At 34.3% G+C, this 21,567-nt stretch overlaps 1 protein-coding gene across 3 annotated transcripts in view; it reads right to left on the bottom strand.

Annotated features, from left to right (window-relative positions):
- WDR17 (WD repeat domain 17) overlaps window positions 1-21,567 on the bottom strand; it is a 118,342-nt gene that overhangs the window by 27,398 nt on the left and 69,377 nt on the right. For all 3 annotated transcript variants that reach the window (XM_078002736.1, XM_078002734.1, XM_078002735.1), the window contains 10 exons: window positions 19,292-19,460; window positions 16,975-17,066; window positions 14,603-14,685; window positions 12,391-12,477; window positions 8,361-8,525; window positions 6,203-6,405; window positions 4,563-4,712; window positions 4,348-4,478; window positions 3,932-4,057; window positions 2,567-2,722 (listed from right to left, as the gene is read on the bottom strand). In XM_078002736.1, coding sequence (XP_077858862.1) covers window positions 2,567-2,722; window positions 3,932-4,057; window positions 4,348-4,478; window positions 4,563-4,712; window positions 6,203-6,405; window positions 8,361-8,525; window positions 12,391-12,477; window positions 14,603-14,685; window positions 16,975-17,066; window positions 19,292-19,460 — 1,362 coding nt within the window. The remainder of the gene's footprint in view (window positions 1-2,566; window positions 2,723-3,931; window positions 4,058-4,347; window positions 4,479-4,562; window positions 4,713-6,202; window positions 6,406-8,360; window positions 8,526-12,390; window positions 12,478-14,602; window positions 14,686-16,974; window positions 17,067-19,291; window positions 19,461-21,567) is intronic.

Raw genomic sequence — 21,567 nt, 5'->3', positions numbered from 1 at the left:
GAAACTTGTCTAATAAATAAAAAAAATTAAATGTTTACCTAATCCCACAGTATTAAGCTTAAACAAATAAAAAACATTCCTAAGGAAGTGATTATGAACAATTCTAAGGTCACCCATATTTCTTTTCTTTTCTTTTTTTTTTCTTTTGAGACGGAGTTTCACTCTTGTCACCCGGGCTGGAGTGCAACGGAATGATCCTGGCTCACTGCAACCTCCGTCTGCTGGATTCAAGTGATTCTCCTGCCTCAGCCTCCCAAGTAGCTGGGACTACAGGCATCCGCCACCACGCCCAGCTAATTTTTGTATTTTTGGTAGAGACAGGGTTACACCATGTTGTCAGGGCTGTTCTCGAACTCTTGACCTCAGGTGATCCACCTGACTCAGCCTCCCAAAGTGCTGGGATTACAGGCGTGAGCCACCGTGCCCAGCTTAGGACACCCATATTTCTAACAACTTGCACAGTTTTATGCATCATTTTAAGTACATTGATGAACCTGCATAACAATAAAATTATTAAGCTTCACAAACAGATACCTGATTGAAATAGGCTTTGAGTTAAAGGCAGTTTCAATTATATTTAATCAAATATAAAACTCAGAAAGATAAAGAATTACACTGTTCTATCAAAATTTATTAATTCCTTTTCTCCTTGACTTTTGATAGATCTTCTCTGCAGTAGTGGTGCTTTAAAAAAGCAATTTTTAGTTAAATATTTACTACTTTTCAAGGAAAATTTTTACATTGCTCCTAAATTAAAATACTTTTAAATTTATAATGCCTTTTCAATAACATTTTAAAATGGCACATTATTTGGGGTCAAGCAGTAATTCATTGTTTTCTTAAAGTATGTGGAAAGTAAAAAGGTGAGCTAAATTTAGTTTTGATTTATTTTAATGAAACCATATTGCTTAGTTTTACTTTATATTATTTACAAGTATTCTTAATATTATGCTTTGGAGCTACACAATTAACTAACTTAAACATTTTAAAAGATGATAAGCTATGAGATAAGTCCATGCCATTCTAACCATTGTTTCCTCACCATTGTTTGGTGAGGAAGAATTTTCACTGAACTAAAATGCATATACAGAAAAGGGAAAGGTCCAATAAGTTTACACAAACTGAATGTGCCCATGTAATCAACACCCAGGATCAAGAAACAGAAGCCCCATTCTCCCCTGTGTTCCATTGTAGTCACTACCCATCTACCAAAGCGTAGCAAAAGCATCAATTCATCCTAACCTTTTTGTAAAAATCAGTGTTGCTGATTTAGTCCTCCATTAAACAATCATCATCCTTTATCAGATGATATTCAGCAGAAACCCTTTTTCTGGCCAGTGTGAGATTTAGTTATGACAAGTAGTATTAGCAAGGGGATTCCATTGTGAACTAATTAGCCAACATAGTTTTTTGTTTGTTATGTTTGTTTGTAAGAAGTTAAGATTCCAGCCTAGGGTGGTAGTTCTCAAACTTCAGAATGCAAGAGAATAACATGGAGAGCGTATGAAAACGTAAGATGGCTGGGCTCCAACCCCACAGTTTCTGATTCTGTAGGTCTGAGGTGAGACATGCATAGGGATCCCCAGCGATGCTAATGCTGCTGTCCTGGAATACTTTGATAACTACTCTCCTAACGTCTACACTTAATATCAGATTGATAGAGAATCAATTAGATCTGTAAAAAAGTAAGCTTCCTTCTGCCTCAGCTTCCTGAGTAGCTGGGATTACAGGCACATGCCACCATGCTGGGTTAATTTTTGTAGTTTTAGTAGAGGCGGGGTTTCTCCGTGTTGGCTAGGCTGATCTCGAGCTCCTGTCCTTAAGGGATCCTTCTGCCTTTGCCCCCCAAAGTGGTAGGGTTACAGGTGTGAAGGTGCGAGACAGCACACAAGGTATATACATTTATTTTCCTTTTTTTTTTTTGAGATGGAGTCACCCAGGCTGGAGTGCTGTGGCATGATCTCGGCTTCCTGCAACCTCTGCCTCCCGGGTTCAGGTGATTCCCCCTGCCTTAGCCTCCCACGTAGCTGTGACTAGAGGTGTGTGCCACACACCCAGCCAATTTTTTTTTTTTTTTTTTGTATTTCTAGCAGAGACAGGGTTTCACCATGTTGGCCAGGATGGTCTCAATCTCCTGAACTTGTGGTCCACCCAACTTGGCCTCCCAAAGTGTTGGGATTATAGGCGTGAGCCACTGCGTCCAACCTTTTTTTTTTTTTTTTTTTTTTTTTGAGACAGGGTCTCTTTCTGTAGCCCAGGCTGGAGTGCAGTGGTATGATCATAGCTCACTGCAACCTCTGCCTCCTGGGCTCAACTGATCCTCTCATCTTAGCTTCCCAAGGTTGGGATTACAAGTGTGCACCACCATGCCTAATTTTTTGTGTTTTTTGTAGAGGTGGGTTTTACCATGTTGCCCAGGCTAGTATCAAACTCCTGGGCTCAAGTGATCCACCCACCTTGGCCTCCGAAGTGCTGAGCTTTTTATTTTTAATACTTAAAATTGAGTATATTCTTAATATTTAGACTACTATGTTAAACTCATTAGTTTTACTTTCATAGCACATACCTCCCCAAGTTCAACCATAAGTTCACAGTATCTCTGAATTTGTCCTAATCTCAAGTGGATTTCAGCAGCTTCCTTCAGTCTTTCCTCTTTAGTAGGTACACCAATACCACCACCAAATTTAGACATCTTGACTGTTGTTAGTTCTTGAGCTTCAGACTGGTTTAAAAAAGAAAATAGAATTTTAAAAAATCTGTCATATTTTGTTTTATATGTGTCACAATAATTTGTTGCATATTTCAAAATAACTAAAAGAGAGGAAATGAAATGTTCCTAACACACAAAATAAGATAAATGCTTGACGTGCTGGATACCTCAGTTACCCTGATTTGATCAATATTCATTGCATGTTCGTATGAAAATATCACATATACCCCATAAACTATTATGCATCCATAATAATTAAAAATTTTAAAAATTGTTTTACAAGAGTTCATGATAACAATGAGCATATAAACATTACATGAATACATACTTCAAAAGCATATAGCTCTGGAAAGTCAATATTTTAAAAATATTTTTCTCTATAAAATATGATACCTTTCTAAACATAATATTTCGGGGGGTGTGTGGGACACAGGAGGGGAGAGACTGAACCCCATTTTCCTTAACCCTGTCCAGGTGTTGTAGTTACACAGAACAGATAAAAGGTAATGATACAGGAATATATAACAAGACAGAGAGGCCTCTAGTAAAAATAAAAAGTTACTGGCTTACTTTAATTAGCTCCTCTCTGTCAAACAGATTTTGCAGTTACAGTCATTAGGTGTTTAGTTTGCAATTAAAGAAAGTACTTCCTCATTATGGAAAAAACTGCTCTTTATGAGCATTAGATCACATCTCTGGCACAACCGTCTCCATGCTTTAACAGTTAACTATAGATATTCCAGAAAAATATACAAGCAATTTTTTCTTTCTGGTCCCAGGATAGGTTTTGTGGTTAGTACTGTAGATTGCCCCAGGGATGACGTAACTACTAGTTTTTACTGAAATTCATTAAGAGCTATAATACTATCATTTTTTATAAAACATATCCCAGAATAGCCTATTAGGCCCTCTGAGACTAAAATTAGAATAGTCCATATGTCACAATCATCTGCTAATAGGGGAAAGATAAAGCATTTCAAGGAGTTCCAAGTGACCTTGAAGGAATTTCATGAGACTCAACCGATGATAACCACGATTGACTTAATCTGTTCCCAAGTAATTCACTTTCATGATTCATTTTACCCAAGATGGATCTCCTCAGTGTTCATTTATTTAAATCTACCAATCTAATCATACATATTTTTCAAATCATTTTTATATTTTCATAGTGAAAAGGCAAAAAATTTGCTTGAGTACATCATATTTGCATACTTTACTTACTGTTCTAAATTTAATCAGATGTTTCAAGTGCATTATTCCTTTGCAGTAGTTCTGAGGAAGTAAGCTGTCATCCTGTCCTTTTATCACAGCAACCAAGTTCCATAAATTGTCACTGCCACCCGGAGGCTACAGAGTTGATAAAAAATAAATATGTAATAGTGAATTAGAAACCTCATAGTATTTTGCATCTTCAAAAATATTATAATGCAGGCATATCTAAATTTAAAAATTAATAAAATAACTACATGTTATCTCATGTATTGTTTCCAGTTTTACATTTGCTTTCTTACAGTGTACAGATTATGGTAAGAGGTACCCAATGAATTAGAATGGTACATGTAAATATGTGAAAATAGTTGTAAAGATTCATGTTGGCTAAAGGGAAAATATTCGCATTTAATTCCTGTAATACTTACGGATAAACATTCTGAAAACCATCTTAGTTTTTTCACTCGAGAATTAGCAGTTAGTTTTTCTATTTCTTGTCTAATATCTCTTGACACTTTACCACACAGTAGAGGAGGAGTGGCTGGTTCTACAGCATAATCTGAAAAACAGACATAATTCAGTGAGAGAAGATTTCTCATAAAACGTTTAGAAATAAACTATAATACATGTATATATTCCATACCAGTGTTCCCAATAATTTCTTCCCAAGATCTGTCTGCCAGAATATTTATTTGTACAGGAGTGATTAAGGCTGTTAATGACCAGAGTCTCACTGTAGAGTCACGGGAGCAAGAGGCCATAGTGAAGGGGCGACTGGGATGGCAGGTTAAACCTGATGAAAATAAAAATCTATTTTAAGTAAAGTGAACATTGAAAAATATTCTTTATTTATATGTGCTTCATAAAACTTCTACAGAATTGAAGCTATGAAGAAATATTATGAGTAACTGAAAGATTCTTAGTCAACTTCGTATCTGTATTTAATATATTGGCTGAAAATAGTAACAGAATGCAATAAATCATTTCATATATCCTATAAATATGAATATAAAATTGAATAACTATTAGAGGCTGGACATGGTGGCTCACGCCTGTAATCTCAGCACTTTCCTGGGAGTCCGAGGCGGGTGGATCCCTTGAGCCCAGGAGTTTGGGATCAGCCTGGGCAACATGATGAAATACCATCTCTACCAAAAATACAGAAACTAGCTGGGTGTGGTGGCACGTGATTGTAACCCCAGTTACTTGGAAGGCTGAGGTTGGAGGATCTCTTGAGCCTGGGGGGTGAAGGTTGAAGTGAGCTGTGTTTGCGCCACTGTATACCACCCTGGGCAATAGAGCCAGAGTGAGACTCTTGTCTCAAAAAAAAAAAAAAAAAAAAAAAAAAGAAAGAAAGAAAAAAAAAGAAGAAAAAATTATTAGAAAGCAAATGGTCATGGATGAAAATGTGAAAATTATATTTCGTGTGGTTAAGCAGCAACAAGTATACTGTAAAACCAATAGCATACATAGTATCTGTGAGTTAATGGATGGGCAGATGACGTTCTAGTTAAAAGACGAAGACCTGGGGACATTTCAATTCAAATATTGACAAATACGATTCTCTCCCACACTCAGTCCCGCATTGTCTTGGCTAAAAGGCCACTGTGGTTAAGCATATGGATTTGAATCTGATCTAGATTGAGGTTACTTTAAGAAATCATTTTTGGATTCTTAATCTGCCCATTTACTCCTATCAAGGTTTAAGGATGAGAATAAATACAAACAAGAATGAGAGTGAAGAGATGTGCAAATGGTAAGTAATCTGATTTTCCATAATTACGTTAATTATATGAAAACAACTTGGGATTATATTCAAAAACAAAACACTGTACTAAACATCCAAGAATAGAGGAATGGTTAAATAAGTGGTATCTACTCTATTACTGATTTCCTGTTAAACAACTTACCTCTAGAGTGATGTCAAAGGAAGGAAGAAAAACAAAAGCCAGACATATATATATATATATATATATATACACCCATCGCAATATGTGTGCATTGTGTGCGTGTTTGTGTGTACACAGAAATGGGTGCAGACGGGGCGAGGGGGAGAAAGACACCACAGTGCTAACAACAGTCATCTTCGGTAATTTTTGTTGACTTTTTCTTCTGTATATTCTGGTATTATAATAATAAACATGTATATTTTCTAATGTGAAAAATGTTATTGTAAAATAAAACACTGTATAACTTCTTTAAAAATACTGTATTCCTCAGAAATTATAAGCACCATTAGTAGGTCAATATAACAAACACATGAAAGAATGAAAGACACTTTACCATATACATCTGCACCGTGATCATACACAGTGTCCACACAAGTTCCTTCTCGAGTGTCCCATACTTTTATAGTATAGTCCCAGCTGCCAGATATGAGCAGATACGGAATCTCAGTATTCCACAATAATCCCCTCACAGGTGCAGTGTGTCCACTAAGAATATTGATGCAAGCATCTTGAGTATAATCCCAGATGCGAACGGTACTGAAAACAGAATATTATGGGTGTGATAACATTCAAGTTCTAATGTATCTAGAGTATTAACATATTCTTAATAGAGTGTAATAATTATTGATTAGCTTATCTAGAAGCATTTTATGTCTCAAGATAAAAGGTTCTCTTCATTTCATTTTAATTTAAAAAATAATAATTGTATATATTTGTGTGACATTTTGATATATGCTTACAATGTGGAATAATTAAATCAAGCTAATTATCAACAAATTCATCCCCTCACACACTTTTCTTCATAGTAGATGGAAATGAATATTTAACTAGGCTAGTGTTAGCTTATTTAAACATATTTTCTTTCTTGACTTTTACTCTTCATTTATTACTGGTAGCAAATATATTATTTCACAGTTTTTATGTGAATAAAATTGCTTTGTTAAAATGAAATTTCAAAAACAGATATAACCAAAGTGGAAAATATGACTAATAATACAGATACAATAATTTAAGATATTAAGACTATTTGTAAATTATAAAAGTATAACATGTATGATGATGGGTATTATTTGAAATGTCGCTTCATATTTATGCTTTAATCAATAGAGCAAATAATTCCTTCACATTTTTGTCAGTGATATAAGTTACTTGGTCAGTGCAGAATAAATCTTAGATCAAGTTAAAGAATTTAAATATAACTGGATTCGCGAAATTACTTTTATCTATTGATTGCACAAATGTTACTGAAATTAAAATTTAACTTACAATCAATGTAAGACCTCCAACTGCTAATTTTGCTTAGACAAGTCACAATAATTTTTTAGTCAGAGATAAATGCCAAACTGACAACAAAATAGTAGTACTTCAAAAGTATTACTATTTTGCACTATATAACATAGGAGATAAATGATATATTCTTATTTCTTAAGGCATATCCCTTTCTGCTTTACATAAAAAGTTTCCTTTTGGCCAGGCACAGGGGCTCATGTCTGTAATCCCAGCACTTTGGAAGGCTGAGGCAGGTGGATCATGAGGTCAAGAGATCAAGACCATCCTGGCCAACATGGTGAAACCCCATCGCTACTAAAAATACAAAAATTAGCTGGGTGTGGTGGTGCACACCTGTAGTCCCAGCTACTAGGAAGTCTGAGGCAGGAGAATCGCTTGAACCCGGGAGGCGGAGGTTGCAGTGAGCTGAGATCGTACCACTGCACTCCAGCCTGGTGACAGAGCAAAACTCTGTCTCAAAAAAAAAAGAGTTTCATTTCTTCTTCGTCCTCTTAAGCTAGTACATGACAATATATCAAAGTATATTATAATCTAAATTTTTTGTTGCTAATTTCTGATATATGTTAACATTTAAATATTTTACATTTGATATACTTTCATAAATAAGAATACATTAAAGGGACTTGTATCAAAACAATTTAATGCTATTGTAGGGGCCACTAGAACAGGCGTCTTTCCTTTTATGACATGTTAGGTAGTTAGGCTTTGAAGCCCCAGTGCATGTTTTTTTGGTCAAATCTAAGAAAGGCTTTTACAGGCCCCACTGCAAATGAGTGTCTGAGGCTTTCCAGGCCGAAGCACAGCATCTGTGAGTTCTGTGATGAGTACAGCAGTATAACTGATTTCCCTACCATTCTGACTTATTTCAAGTCATAACCTAGAGAAATCTCATAATTGTTTCTCTTATTAAATTTGGATTTATGCCAAAAATTCAATAAAAATGCTTAATCATTCAATACTAAATCTGTGGTTCCCAGCTACTCGGTAGGCTGAGGCAGAAGAATCACTTAAACCTGGGAGATGGAGGTTGCAGTGAGCCGAAATCATGCCACTGCATTCCAGCCTGGGTGACAGAGGGAGACTCTGTCTAAATATATATCTATATTTCCACATATAATTTGATCCTATAAATACGTGCATTTCTAGGAAAATATCAGCTTATGATTTTAAGGACTAGAAAATTAGAATCCAAAAATACATACCCATCATCAGAACCACTGCAAAGAATTCCCTCTCTCAGAGGAGACCATTTAACATGAAACACTTTTGCTGTATGCCCACTAAATACTTTCAATGGTTGATCTGAGCTGGTGGCTACGTAATAAACACGAACATTTGTGTCTTCACAGCCAGTGGCTATCATGTCTCTGAAATATCATCAATGGAATATTGACATAGGATAAATATGATATATAACTAATAATTACAGGTATACTGTAGTTCTAATTTCTAAAAGTAGAATTTTTGCTTCCTAGGTGAAGTTAGATTAAAAACTTACCTATGTAAAAAATCACGTATAATCACTCTACTACTCATTTACAGAAACTGCACCAGTATAGAAAGAGTTTCTTTCTGTGCTTTCTTTGAATTGGTTGAATTTTTATTTTATTTATTTCAGGTCAGAGGTCATGGTATTTCTATTTCTGTACGTTCTTTTTCAAGATGACCAGACTCATAATTTTCTGAATTTTTCTCAAACTTTACATTTTGCAACACTTAGTTGTTAAGAAGCATCCCAAATGGTGAGTGATGACATTTGCTTACTTGCTGGTGGGCAAATTATTATTACACGCCTTAGCCCATTTGTTAGATTGTTTTTGTGGCATGGGTATAAACAGCAATATTCTCACTGAAAGTTTTTTGGAAAAGCTCCCCGCAGACTAGGGTTGTCTCATTGGACAGGGAGTCAGAGTCCAGTTTTCCATTCCTTTTTGATGGCTTCCCTTCTTTAAGATGCTTTAACTGTTTGATACAACTATGGAGTCCCTGGAAATAAAATATGATCTTTTAATGTTCTTTGCTCATTATTCTCACAATAGTGAGAATAAGCTAAGCAACTGCTTGTACCTTCGTGATCAAACTTGGAATACTGCTAGGAAAGGAATTCTGAGTACTAGGCAGACCTGTGGAAATCACGGACCTGCCAGAATAGTCTACTTGAGGAACATCTACTCTAACCATCACATAAACTGTCTCCACGTGCTAAACATAAAGAAAGGCAGTTACACACTGTGGATCTCAACCATCATCAAAATCCTTTCAAAACTTCAAACTGTTGACTTTGTCACATGGGTTATAAGGCTTATATTACATTATATGGGTTATAAGATTACATCTTCTCAAGGCCCACTGATAAACAAGACAGTTTCTACACTTGGGAAATATATTTTACATATATATATATTTACATGTATATATGAGTATATTTTTATATATGTATGTGCATATACATAAATATAAAGTCTTAGAAATGGTATCATAAACATTTAAAGAATACACATAAAGATATCAAAATTATACAGTCAGAGATAGCTTATAAATAAACTTTATTATGTTCAAGGTTCACTTACCTACTAAGATGCTAAGTGGAATATGAATATAGCAATCAAAACATTTTAAAAGGTTTTTAAAATTAAAAATGAAATGTATTAGGTATGCTTGGTAGTAAGCATAATAGTTAAATATAAAGGACTTCCAGTGTCATCTGAAAATAAAGCTTTCTTAAATAACTAAACATATTATATTAATATCTAACTTTTATTTCAACTGGCCAAATGGGTTATTAACTCTATAAAACAGAGAAATAGGAATGTGGAACTGTTCTATTAGTCAGATACAAGGTAATTCTGTTCATTTGCATATTTAACAAATATTTATTGAATATCTCCTTTTTTCAAGGCATAGTGAGGGTCAGCAACTGAGTGTTTTGCTAATAATATGCTGTTTAACACAGATAATACAGTTGGCAATCTCATAGGGCTTACATTTCAGAGGGTGAGACAGTCATTATGCAACCAGGCAACAAATAAAATTTAATTTTACTATATTAAGTGCTCCAAAGGCATATTATATGGGAAACTTATTTCATATGGGGTCAAGGAATACTTTTCTGTGGTTTTTGAGCTGAAAGCTGAAGGATGGGTAGCAGTTATCTATGTCCCACCCAGGTAGGGTGTGTGGTGTAGGATGGGAAAAAGAATCCTAGGTAAGGCGGCCAGTATAAGTGAAAGCCTTGGGGCAAAAATCAGATGGCTAGTTCAATAAACTGAAAGCCAGTGTGGTTGGATGCAAGAAGTAAGGGAAAGCAAGCCTGGGAATGAGATTAATAAAACAGGGGAAAGATTAGTCAGGGACCTTCTTGCAGTGCTTGCTAAAAAGTTTTCATTTTATCCTACAGTTAATGGGAAAGTATTGAAAGATTTAAGCAGTAGAATGGTGTGCTCAGCTCTGTGTCTTAAATGTTCATTCTGACTGCAACATGGAGAGGTGAGGGAGAGAGAGAGGAGGTGATGATAAAGGGTGTAAACTGTAGAATTGACTTAGAAGGTTTCTGCAGGACTCAAAAAAACCCAAATGTTATTGGTTTAGTGGCAGGTTGATAGGAAAAATTTATATTTTTTTCTTTTAAATTGAAACAGGGTCTGGCTCTATCACCCAGGCTGCAGTGCAGTGACACAATCATGGCTTACTGCAGCCTCGACCTCCGGGACTCAACCCATCCTCCCACCTCAGTCTCCCGAGGAGCTGTGACTACAAGTGTGCCCCACCAGTCTGACTAATTTTTTCATTTTTTTTTTTTAAGAGATGAAGTCTCACTATGTTGCCCAGGCTGGTATTGAACTCCTGAGCTCCAGTGACGCTCTGGCCTCAGCTTCTGAAGTGCTTAAATTAGAGGTATGAGCCACCATACCCGGCCAAGATGAATATTTAGACAGAGAAAATTACAGGCATTGGTGGCTGATTGAAAATGGAAAGTGAGACATAAAAATGTATAAAAGAAAAGGCTAAGGATTCTGGCTTTAGCAGTTTTTCTTGTTAGCAATATTGGCCACTGAGATAGGAAATACTGAGGATGAGCAGATAGTGAGCTTATTCTACATATAACCTTAACAATGTGTAAGGCCGGGTGTGGTGGCTCACGCCTGTAATCCCAGCACTTTGGGAGGCCGAGGCGGGTGGATCACCTGAGGTTGGGAATTTGAGACCAGCCTGACTAACATGGAGAAACTCCGTCTCTACCAAAAATACAAAATTAGCTGGGCGTTGGTGCCGCATGCCTGAAATCCCAGTTACTCAGGAGGCTGAGGCAGGAGAACTGCTTGAACCCGAGAGGCGGAGGTTGCTGTGAGCCCCGTGAGCCGAGATCGTGCCACTGCACTCCAGTCTGGGCAGCAAGAGCGAAACTCTGTCTCAAAAAAAACCACAAAAAACAGTGTGTTACACATTCTTCTGCACTTACTGGAGGAAACACATAGGTCTGTCATTTTGTAAAATGTGTGATTTGACTCGGAACACAAATATAGTTAGGCTTTAGTACCTTAATCTATATTTCCCACATTTCATATGAAATAACATAATTCACATTGTTTTTGACAATATCTTAAATAACTTTGAATTTTTAGATATATTTTATATCCCATTAAAAGAGGCTTGAAACACAATATTCTAAGAAATGCAATGAGTTAAAGGTCTAATTTTAGTGGAGATTTGACTTGGATGTAATTTTAAATCTAAGCTGATTTTTACATGATAAAAACTCTGCTGTCAAACAAGATCAACCTTTCAAAACCAGGCCCTTAAGTTCCACATCATGGAAAATTACCCAGTGCCAGAGGCATTAGCATCAGGTGGGGGACAATGCAAAGTCACAGTGGAGCACTGGCACTGCACGGATTCCTCAGTGAGATTAAAAAAAGGGCCACATTTCTATGACAGAAGCCATACATGCAATGGACTCATTTCCATTTTTCATTAGTTAGCATTATTTTTTTCCCTAAGTATTAGAAAGTTTTTTTGAGAGTAAGAAATCAGTATTTGTAAATCATGTAAAAACTTCATGGAATAAAAATAACTAAAACAAATGAGCAATTACAAAGCTGTTTCTCATTTGCCAGGCAAAGGGGATATTGTATAAATAGTGATAAATATTACCTTTGGAAATAGCACTAAACTTTACGGTTATTTAAAGTTTCCAAAATTCAGTTATTATTTATTTCAGAAAAAACCACTTACTTATTGTTTTGGCTCCAATCACAACCAAACACCGCAGCCGGATGTTTATATTTGTGTAGCACTTTACCATCAATTGTTCGAATAATACTAGAATTAATTACAACGTGTTAATAGAAAAACAACATTCTAATACATTATTCAAGGAAACAAAGTCAGAATTGTAAATTTCAAATAGAAATATTCCAGGACAGAGATTTTGTCTACAAAGCACAAGGAACATTTGATAGTATTGTGTAAATATTATCAATTACGAGTATATTTGCATCTCTTAATATTAATTATGGTAACCTACAATTAATATAAAGTAATAAATTTTTATTTAAAAAGTATTTTCTTGGCCAGGCACGGTGGCTCATGCCTATAATCCCTGCACTTTGGGTGGTCGAGGCAGGTGGATCACTTGAGGTCAGGAGTTTAAGACCAGCCTGGCCAACATGGTGAAACCCCATCTCTACCAAAAAATACAAAAACGGTGGCCAGGTGTGGTGGTGCACACCTGTGGTCTCAGCTTCCAGGAGGCTGAGGCAGGAGAATCACTTGAACCCAGGAGGTGAAGGCTGCAGTGAGCTGGGATTGCGCCACTGCACTCCAGCCTGAGCGATGGAAAAACAACAAACACCCTTGTTCTTATAGAATTTTTTTAAATTGAGGAAAACATAGTCTAACACATTTTAAAACATAATGATATAACTAACATATATGTTAGATTTTTAGCTTCAAAATGAGGTAGTTCAAAATTTATAGTATTTAAAACAACTATTTATAAAGCTGGTTTTATGTACCATTGCACCAAGACCAAGACATTAAGTTATTACTTTTCATTGCATACTCTCAGTAATATAACTACAATTCAGAGATGATCCCCTACCCTCTGCTATCAGAAAAGGATTCTATGTAATTTAACTGCAAAAATAAAAGCTCTACTACTCTGCTCTATTATTACCACAATGCAAAAGCTATTGATTCCACTAGGAAAAAAGCATGTACTAATTAATGTGTTATGAAGTTTTAGAAGTGTATGGAAAAGACTGTCTTAAATGTTATTAGGCCCACCAACACTTTTGAGGTTACTGGGGAGTGATGGTGACTTATGCTTACAGGTGTTTAGTCATTGAATGTGGTATCTGTCAAACAAATAATGCCCTGAAATACATGGTCAAACTAATTTTGTATCACTTAATCAAAAACTCACGTCTTTTGTATTTTGGTATCTATCAATTAGCACATAGTTTCTTTCTTGGAAAAAAAAAATCACTAATATTGTTGTTTCTGAAAATTTTAACTTCCCAGTAAGGATCTTTGGTTTCCATAACTACTGTCTTTTCTACTGAAATTAAAAAGTAAGGAAGAGAAGACTGGAGTGGATCTAGCAAGACCTAACAACTTCTGTATTCTCAAGAACTATGAGTGTCTATACCACGTATCCACCTATCAAAGATGACTTTATCCATAGATAGCTACAGGGGAGGAGCATCTGGTTTTAAAAAGTTTTTTAAACCAGGCATTTTTTGCTTACATACTTTTATTTGGAAACTTACTTATTTCTGGAACTTAAAGAATTAAGAAAGCACATACTTCTAAAACACAGGGTCAGTGAAGTTATTTCCTAACAAAAGACATTTCCTACATGCATGACCTTATTTCTCCTTGCAAAGGCTTTTTATCCCTTTATAAATAACAGCATCTACAAAACTGTAAACAAGTTTCTACAGCACTTTATATCTGCCGAATCACCTGTAAAACTGAAATACTACTGTGACCTTATTGTGATAATTACTAAGAGAAAAGTCCTTAAAGTTTATTTGAGGCAAATAAATGAGTATTTTCATAACAATTCAAGTAGTATTTTCACTGAGAATGCAATGAATGGCTTATTAAACAAATTTTGTGATGTGATGTGATGATAATTACTAAGACTATGTGAAAAGTCCTTAAAGTTTCTTTGAGGCAAAAAAATGAGTATTTTCATAATAATTCAAGTAGTATTTTTATTGAGAAAGCAATGAATGGCTCATTAAACACATTTTAAATACCTTTGCATTGTTATTTATTGATGATACATTACAGTAATATAATATGTGCCTATATGGGCTTAAAAATAATGCTTCTGAGAGTTGGTAGAGCTATACAAATGAAATATCACTGATAAACAATTGGAATGATCAAATGGGAACAGTGTAATTTCCTATCATGTATCATACATAGTACTTACCAGAAACCATCACTGCTGCAGGTTGCTATTCTTTTAGAATCTTTATGACTCCAGGCAATACAGAATATTCCATTTGTTCCATGCTTCAAAAAATGTAAAATACCTATCAATAAGAAATAATTCACCCCTTTTTTTCTCTTATATATTTACTTCTTCTAAGTATTACTTTTCTATTAGGAATGTGCTTTAGATGACACTAACAGAGGCATTACTGTCAAGAGCAGAAACGTGAACATATACTTTAAAAATGTCTAAAGCTGTCACAATTGAAAAGTTTTAAGATATCAATCTGTTGTTTTAAGACATAAATCAGGTGGCTCCATTTCCTTTTGTTGGATAAAAGGTAAAGAGTCAAAATATCCTTCTTAAGTTATCTGTAGATTTAAGCTCTGCTTAATGCTTTTTCCCATGAATACCAGTATGGTGATGAAAACAGTTATCTGTCTGGTTCCAAACACAGCGCTACTTCAACCTCAGTATAAGACATGTTGTAAGCAGTTATTATTGGTTGTTTCTCTAAGTTCCAAAGTTGTTCCATTTTATAAAGAAATCAGAATAGATTTAACATTATTCCTATAATAAATCACTTTATATTTGCTTGATTTTCTGCTTTCTAGGATTGAGGAAGGGCCAGGGGATATAGTTATAGCTGGAATTATAAGAATTTTTAAAACTAGAAGGAATATATTACACATGAGAGTGTCATTCATCAACTATGTGATCGGTAAATAAAAGTTGTAATCAACCCATTTCTAAATTTTAATTAAAACATTTCTACTTTATATAGTACTTAAATTGTGGCTTCCATTAAGGGGAAACTAAAGTGACTTTTTATCTTGCATCTTAAGGTTGCTGTGTAAATACAGCTTTAACTTCTTAAAGCAATCTCCAGTTCGCTGGTTGTGCCTCTTTGGGGGATCAAGGAGGGTAGGTTTATGCAGGCAGATTTAAAAATGGGACTAGTCCCTTTATTCATTCATTTTATGAGGTGGAGGCCTTCTGTCAGCTTCATTTATTCCCATGAAAATTGCATTTATGACTCTCTACTATCCCGTAATTCTTTTCGTGGAACACGTGTAGCTTAGTTAATTAAAGCTGGCATTGTTAATTTTTCCCTTATTCATGACATAGGATTTAAGCAATTTCAATAGTGGTCTTAACTATGCTAGTGAATGCTGGGAAAGACATAAAGAAATAAAAGACATGTCCTTGATACTAAATGCTGGGTTTCCAGAATCAGGCTGGAAGTGTTTAGGTATTAGTGAGCAGATATGTGAGATTCCAAGTTGCCAAGATGCCATAAGAAAAAATCAACAGATCTAATAAGTAAAGATACACAATTTTTGAATCTAGGCTATAAGTTTCATTTTTAGGTTCATCTCTTCTTATAATCCACTATTTATTATGGGATAAATTGTTGTTTTGGTGATGGGAGGGAAGATGGCAGGTTGGGGCATTGCTAAACTGAAAGGGTATTGTGTTGTATGTAGAGAAAGGGAAGGATGTAAGTTTTAGAATCCTTTTCAAAGTTTCCTTTTTTGAGTGCAAAATTGCTCACAGTGGTCCATAAAGTTTTCCTAAAAACTCTGCATTTGCTGCACTACTACAAGTAGTGGGAAAGCAAGACTATTAAGGAGCATCTTCAAAGGGATAATACTCTTTGTATAGATGTTTTTAAAACCCCAAATATAGAAGCAATTTTCAAAGAAATTATATATTTAATAAGCTTCAACAGTAACCATCTAAAATAAACGAAATTTCAAGACAATCTTAGATCATTTTCCCGATTCTTACCTAATATTTTGTAATTAGATTACATGTATTTTTCAAATATCAATGGAACTCAGTAAAATATAGGATGACAATATAACTCCAAGCCAAAGGAGAAATAAAATATGTGATGCTACAAATGTAAGTGAGCAGGTTTTAAGGCTCTTCATGGAAAAATAGAATTTGAAAACTGGTAGGAAATCTAAGAAACTATATAATCCACCTTCATCATTTTTTAGGTGAAGAAACAGGTTTAGGGCAATAAAATGATTCCCCTTATGTCGAGAGCTAATTAATAACAGAACCAGGACTATAATTTGCGACTTGCTCTGAGTTTAGTCTTCTTCCTATTATTTAGTATTTGCCTAGATTTTGTGGAAGATGACCCCAAATTCCTTTGACTCTCTAATGCAACTTTAGGTGACTCAGCTACAATTTTCAGAATTCATTTTAGTATGTGAGCATCCTTTAGGATTTTCTTCTAATTGAGAGAACATACATACCACCTGATTATTAAGTGTTATATTACGAAATAAAAATATTTACAAAATACAAAATGGTATAAAACATTATATTATTCAGTAGCAATAAATAAATCTTACCTCATTAAATCGTTGTATAATTTTGCCCTTTTGAACATTCCAAATAAAAGCACCATTTCGGGAAGTTCCCCCAGCAATACAATTTAAACCACCTTAGGAAACAATTTGTTAGACATTATACTAAATGTCTCCCACAAATGTAATTCTTTTTAAAAAACATAACTTGTGAAAATGTAAGAATTGAGATTTGCAAACTAATTCTTTAATTTTTTTGGAAATTATTAAATGCATAAAATACAGATAAAATAATACAATTAATGTATCCATTATACAGCTTCAACAATTATCAAAATATGGCCAGTCTTGTTCTGTCTATAGCATCTGCTGAAGTTCTCTGGAGTAAATCTCTGACATCGTATTATTTCATTCTTAAAACTCTTCAGTACGCATGTCTAAAAGACAGGGACCCCTTCATTGACCAAGACCAGACTCTCATGGAGATGAACAGTAATTCCTCAATATTGTCACATATTCAGTTGTATTCATATTTCCATGATTAGTAGTATTTTAATGGTTATGAAAGTATTTCTACGAACAGATCACATGAAAAATACAGTTTCTCCATAAAAACATAAACAATGCTTTCTGTGTTTAAGAAATAAAAAATATTTGTGAAAATAAAACTACTGCTAAGGGAATGGTCAAGGACTTAAATAAGTGCCTTTTGCAAGTCAGTGAAAAAAGAGGTTTTCTCCATCAGAAGAAAGCAGCGGCTGTCGTCTGCAATCTAGGAATAAAAATACGGAGAAACTACTTTCTGATAAACGAGTATACACACTAAAATGTTCTCATCATATTTCCAACATTTTTATTCTGCTCTCCTTTTGGGGTTCTTAAATTATTGGGGATATGTTTCAAAATTTATTTGCTTTGCTTTTCTTTTTGTCTTCTATCTACACTAAGATACAGAGGAAATTATATAATTATCTATATCCTCCTCTATTTCCATCCTTGTCAACCCTCATGGATCTTTTAAATACTATCCCCATTTACCTCAAAGTCATGATTCACCAGTAATCACATAACAGAAAATGACAGAATTTCCATTTTCTAACATTTTTACTTTCTTGCTGCAAATTCTCAATGTAGAGAGCGAAAGAATGCTATAAGTCAGATTAGATCTTCTGTGTTATGATTTGAAACAATAGTTTTTACAGTCACAAGTTTTATTTATGTTTTATGTTTCAGATAAATACTTTTGTAGGATGAAGAGTATTCAGCTAGTAAGAGCTCTAGTGCAAGGTGACTGCACTGGCTGGTGCAATTCCTATATTGCTAGCCAAGGTAACCCACTGTGGAGGTGCATACTGCAATAATCAAGATAACAGGCTCAGTTATGTTCTGCTTAAAGGTCAAACATTGTCATTAAGAGTTGTAAGTAAAACCTTTTTCTATAATTCTCCTCATTGTAGGAGAGGAAGGATACATAAAGCAGTGGTCCTTAACCTTTCTTGTATCATGAAACTCTGAAAATCTGAGTACTGTGACACTCTTTGACAGATATAGGCATATATACACACACAAAAAAAATATTCATAAATTTCTAAGCAATTCCCAAGCTCTCTGATGAAATATAGAACCCTTGGAGGCCCACATATTGAAAGTTAAGAATCCTTGTGTATGAAGAAATAATTTTAAAAATAAGGATGAGCTATATCCACATTGCATGTAGTTACTGAATTAATATATTACTATTAGGCTAAATAAGTAAACCATTACATATACTTTAAAAGTGAAAAATTCATTTAGGTGTGTGAAATTATTTGCTATGGGAAAATAATGTTTTGGGAGACAATGTCAGAGGTTTCATAGGCCGTCTCTCCTCTATATGTACAGCAAGGTAGAAGGTGGCATCTAAGATCAGAGATAAGATCTTACTATGGCATACAATTTCTTCAACATTTCAAAGGTGAACTTAATATAGAATTACACGGTTACAAGTGAACTTACTTGATATATAACCATAAACAGGATTTACATTAAAATTTTCCAGAAAACTTCTATCATGTAAATTGTATTATACTTTTAAAGGCGTAGCCATGGAAATACAACTAATGTTAGATGGGTGAAGATAATCCTGATTACTGTGGTTTTTCTGTATGACTTGTTATGTAGAGGACACCAGGAATCAAAGTGCCTCTGAAGATAGACTCTTCTTAAACCTCACAAAAAGAGAATCAACAAATACGTTCACACTAACTTGCTCTACATTCATTTAGAACAAGATGAGATCAAGAGGAAGAAAGTAACTCAGATGAATATAAAACTTTAAAAAGCCATTTCATTGCACTCCCAATTTCAATAAAATATCTCTTACCTGGAGCCCAAGAAAGGGAATAAATAACACCTTCATTACCCGGGGATGTGTACACTGCTGTTAATGTATTTATATCCCAGACTTTTATAGTGCCATCAAAGGAAGCTGTTGCTAAAAGATTAGGATCATCAGGCTTGAATTTGCAGTCAAAGATAGTTTCCACATGTCCCTAGGAATATGGCATAAAGAGTCATAATTATTGAGAAAACTTCACATTACTAATAGACGAACCACAATGTATACTCAAATCGACACATGTAGTATGGTTTTCCAAATATTAATGCAAAAATATATAGGCAAGAAAAACAGAAAACTGGAATCACTATGGTGACTGAATTTTCTCTGTGCCATGACTGTATTATTTTGTACAGACCTAGATTTTAGTCAACCATGGTTCCTCAAATCAGCAACTAAACTCAAAGATGTTCAGAAGTCTCACTTTTCAATTTCAATTCAGTGCAAAAGATATTTTCTATTTTTATTAAACTTACAGAATGCTATGCTAGAAATCTATAAAGCAATTAACTTAATAGTTACCATATGTCATCGGGCACTATAATAGAAGACCAAGATGAAACTCAAATAAAAGTCATTTAATGCAAATATTCCTTTTTTATACGAATGCTCCTAAAGCACCTCATAATTTTAGCAGAAACAAAAGAATCAGGCATAAGTCCAATTTTTAATGAGCCTTGTTCCAAAATTTTCTAAGTCTATTCTTTGGAACCTGAATACTTGTTCCCATTACACAGTGATTTGGATCCCAAACACCCACAAGACTATAAAGTGGTATATGCAGATGCACGTAAACATATACCAGTAAAGTAGTGCTTAACTACTGTGGGCCTTTGGGAAAATCCATTAAGAGACCAACATAAATAGCCGGAATTACAACTATTCTAATGCTGGGGAATGGGAATAGAAATTTCTTCTTTAAGCAAACGAAACTAACATTTGGGATCTAGAGACGGAGTTGAAGTACAAAGACAGGGTTTGCTAGTCCTCAACTAATAGAATAAGGGTAGAGAGGAAAGTTCTTAAAACTCTGTACTTCCATTAATACCACAAATCACAACCGTTAGGAAACTACAAAAGTACTGTAAAGTTTCTCCTTTAGGTGGAGGTAAAGGAAAGAAAAATCTCAAGGGTTAGCAAGAAGGAAAAATGTTGTTAGAGTCACTGGTTCACCTGGCTGCAGCTGTCCCACGTGGTCATTTCCAATGTTAGGAACATAATCAAGGCAGGGACTTACATGCAGTTTTAAATGTTATTTCACTGCTAAGCCTTAAATTTTTATTTTTTGAAATATGAAAATTCACATAGCAAGAACGAAATTGTAAATGTTTCTTCCGTGTTTTCTTCTTACCAAGAGGAAGGTGGGTAAGAAAAGGAAAATGTTGTGGCATTTTTCTTAATTTTAATGAAGCAAATATTCACATGGAAGTACACCTTTTGGAATGTTTATTAATAAGATTTTTAAAATTATGTAAGATTTTAAAAAATATTAATAATATATTTCTTATCCTATGTAATCTGGAATCTTTGGAGATGCTTTATACATACAGCAGTTCAGAGTTGTTTCTTCTGGTGATACTCTGAGAAATTTCAAATTTGGGTCTATGTTAAGAAAACTGAAACTATAAGGAAAAAATGACTGCCTCCTGACTGGCACACAATTTAAAGTGAGAAAAGCAACTGAGATAATTTATAATCAAGCAGCTTTTAGTATTTAGTATTCAGCATTTATTAGAATTATAAATGAACAGATTTTAAGTAAAATATACTTTTAATATGAAGTGTCATAGAAAATTTATTGAATTTAGATTGCATGACTTCTCTTCTGCTTACATAACTTTTTATAGATTTAAGTGTATTCTTACATTTCTCTCCCTTCCCTTTCATAAATTTTTTTGAAAATAAACGGTAATTTGAAGTACACAAAAAGTTTACCACACTAGGAAACAGTTTATATAAAAAGAAAAGTTAAAGTAAAAAGAAAATTATATCATCCTCAAATGAATATCTACAAAATGAAAATTTAAAAATAATTAAGCTACAGATTAGTTTAAAAATATTTTTGCTATAAATCAATTTTTCATTTGAGGATAAAATTAAAAGAGAAGTCTTGAAAAGATACAATATTACTGATTCTTTCTCTCCCTTCAGTTACAAGGACAATTACAATTCTAGATTTTTTTTCTAAGATCAAAAGAAAATAATTAGCATTTAAAAGTTTCTTAAATGTCCAGATTAGTCTAATTCAAACCAGTGGAAAA

Source organism: Macaca mulatta, chromosome 5 (genome assembly GCF_049350105.2).
Source record: "Macaca mulatta isolate MMU2019108-1 chromosome 5, T2T-MMU8v2.0, whole genome shotgun sequence".
In the NCBI taxonomy this organism is placed as follows: Eukaryota; Metazoa; Chordata; class Mammalia; order Primates; family Cercopithecidae; genus Macaca; species Macaca mulatta.
This window is presented reverse-complemented; position numbering and strand designations above follow the sequence as displayed.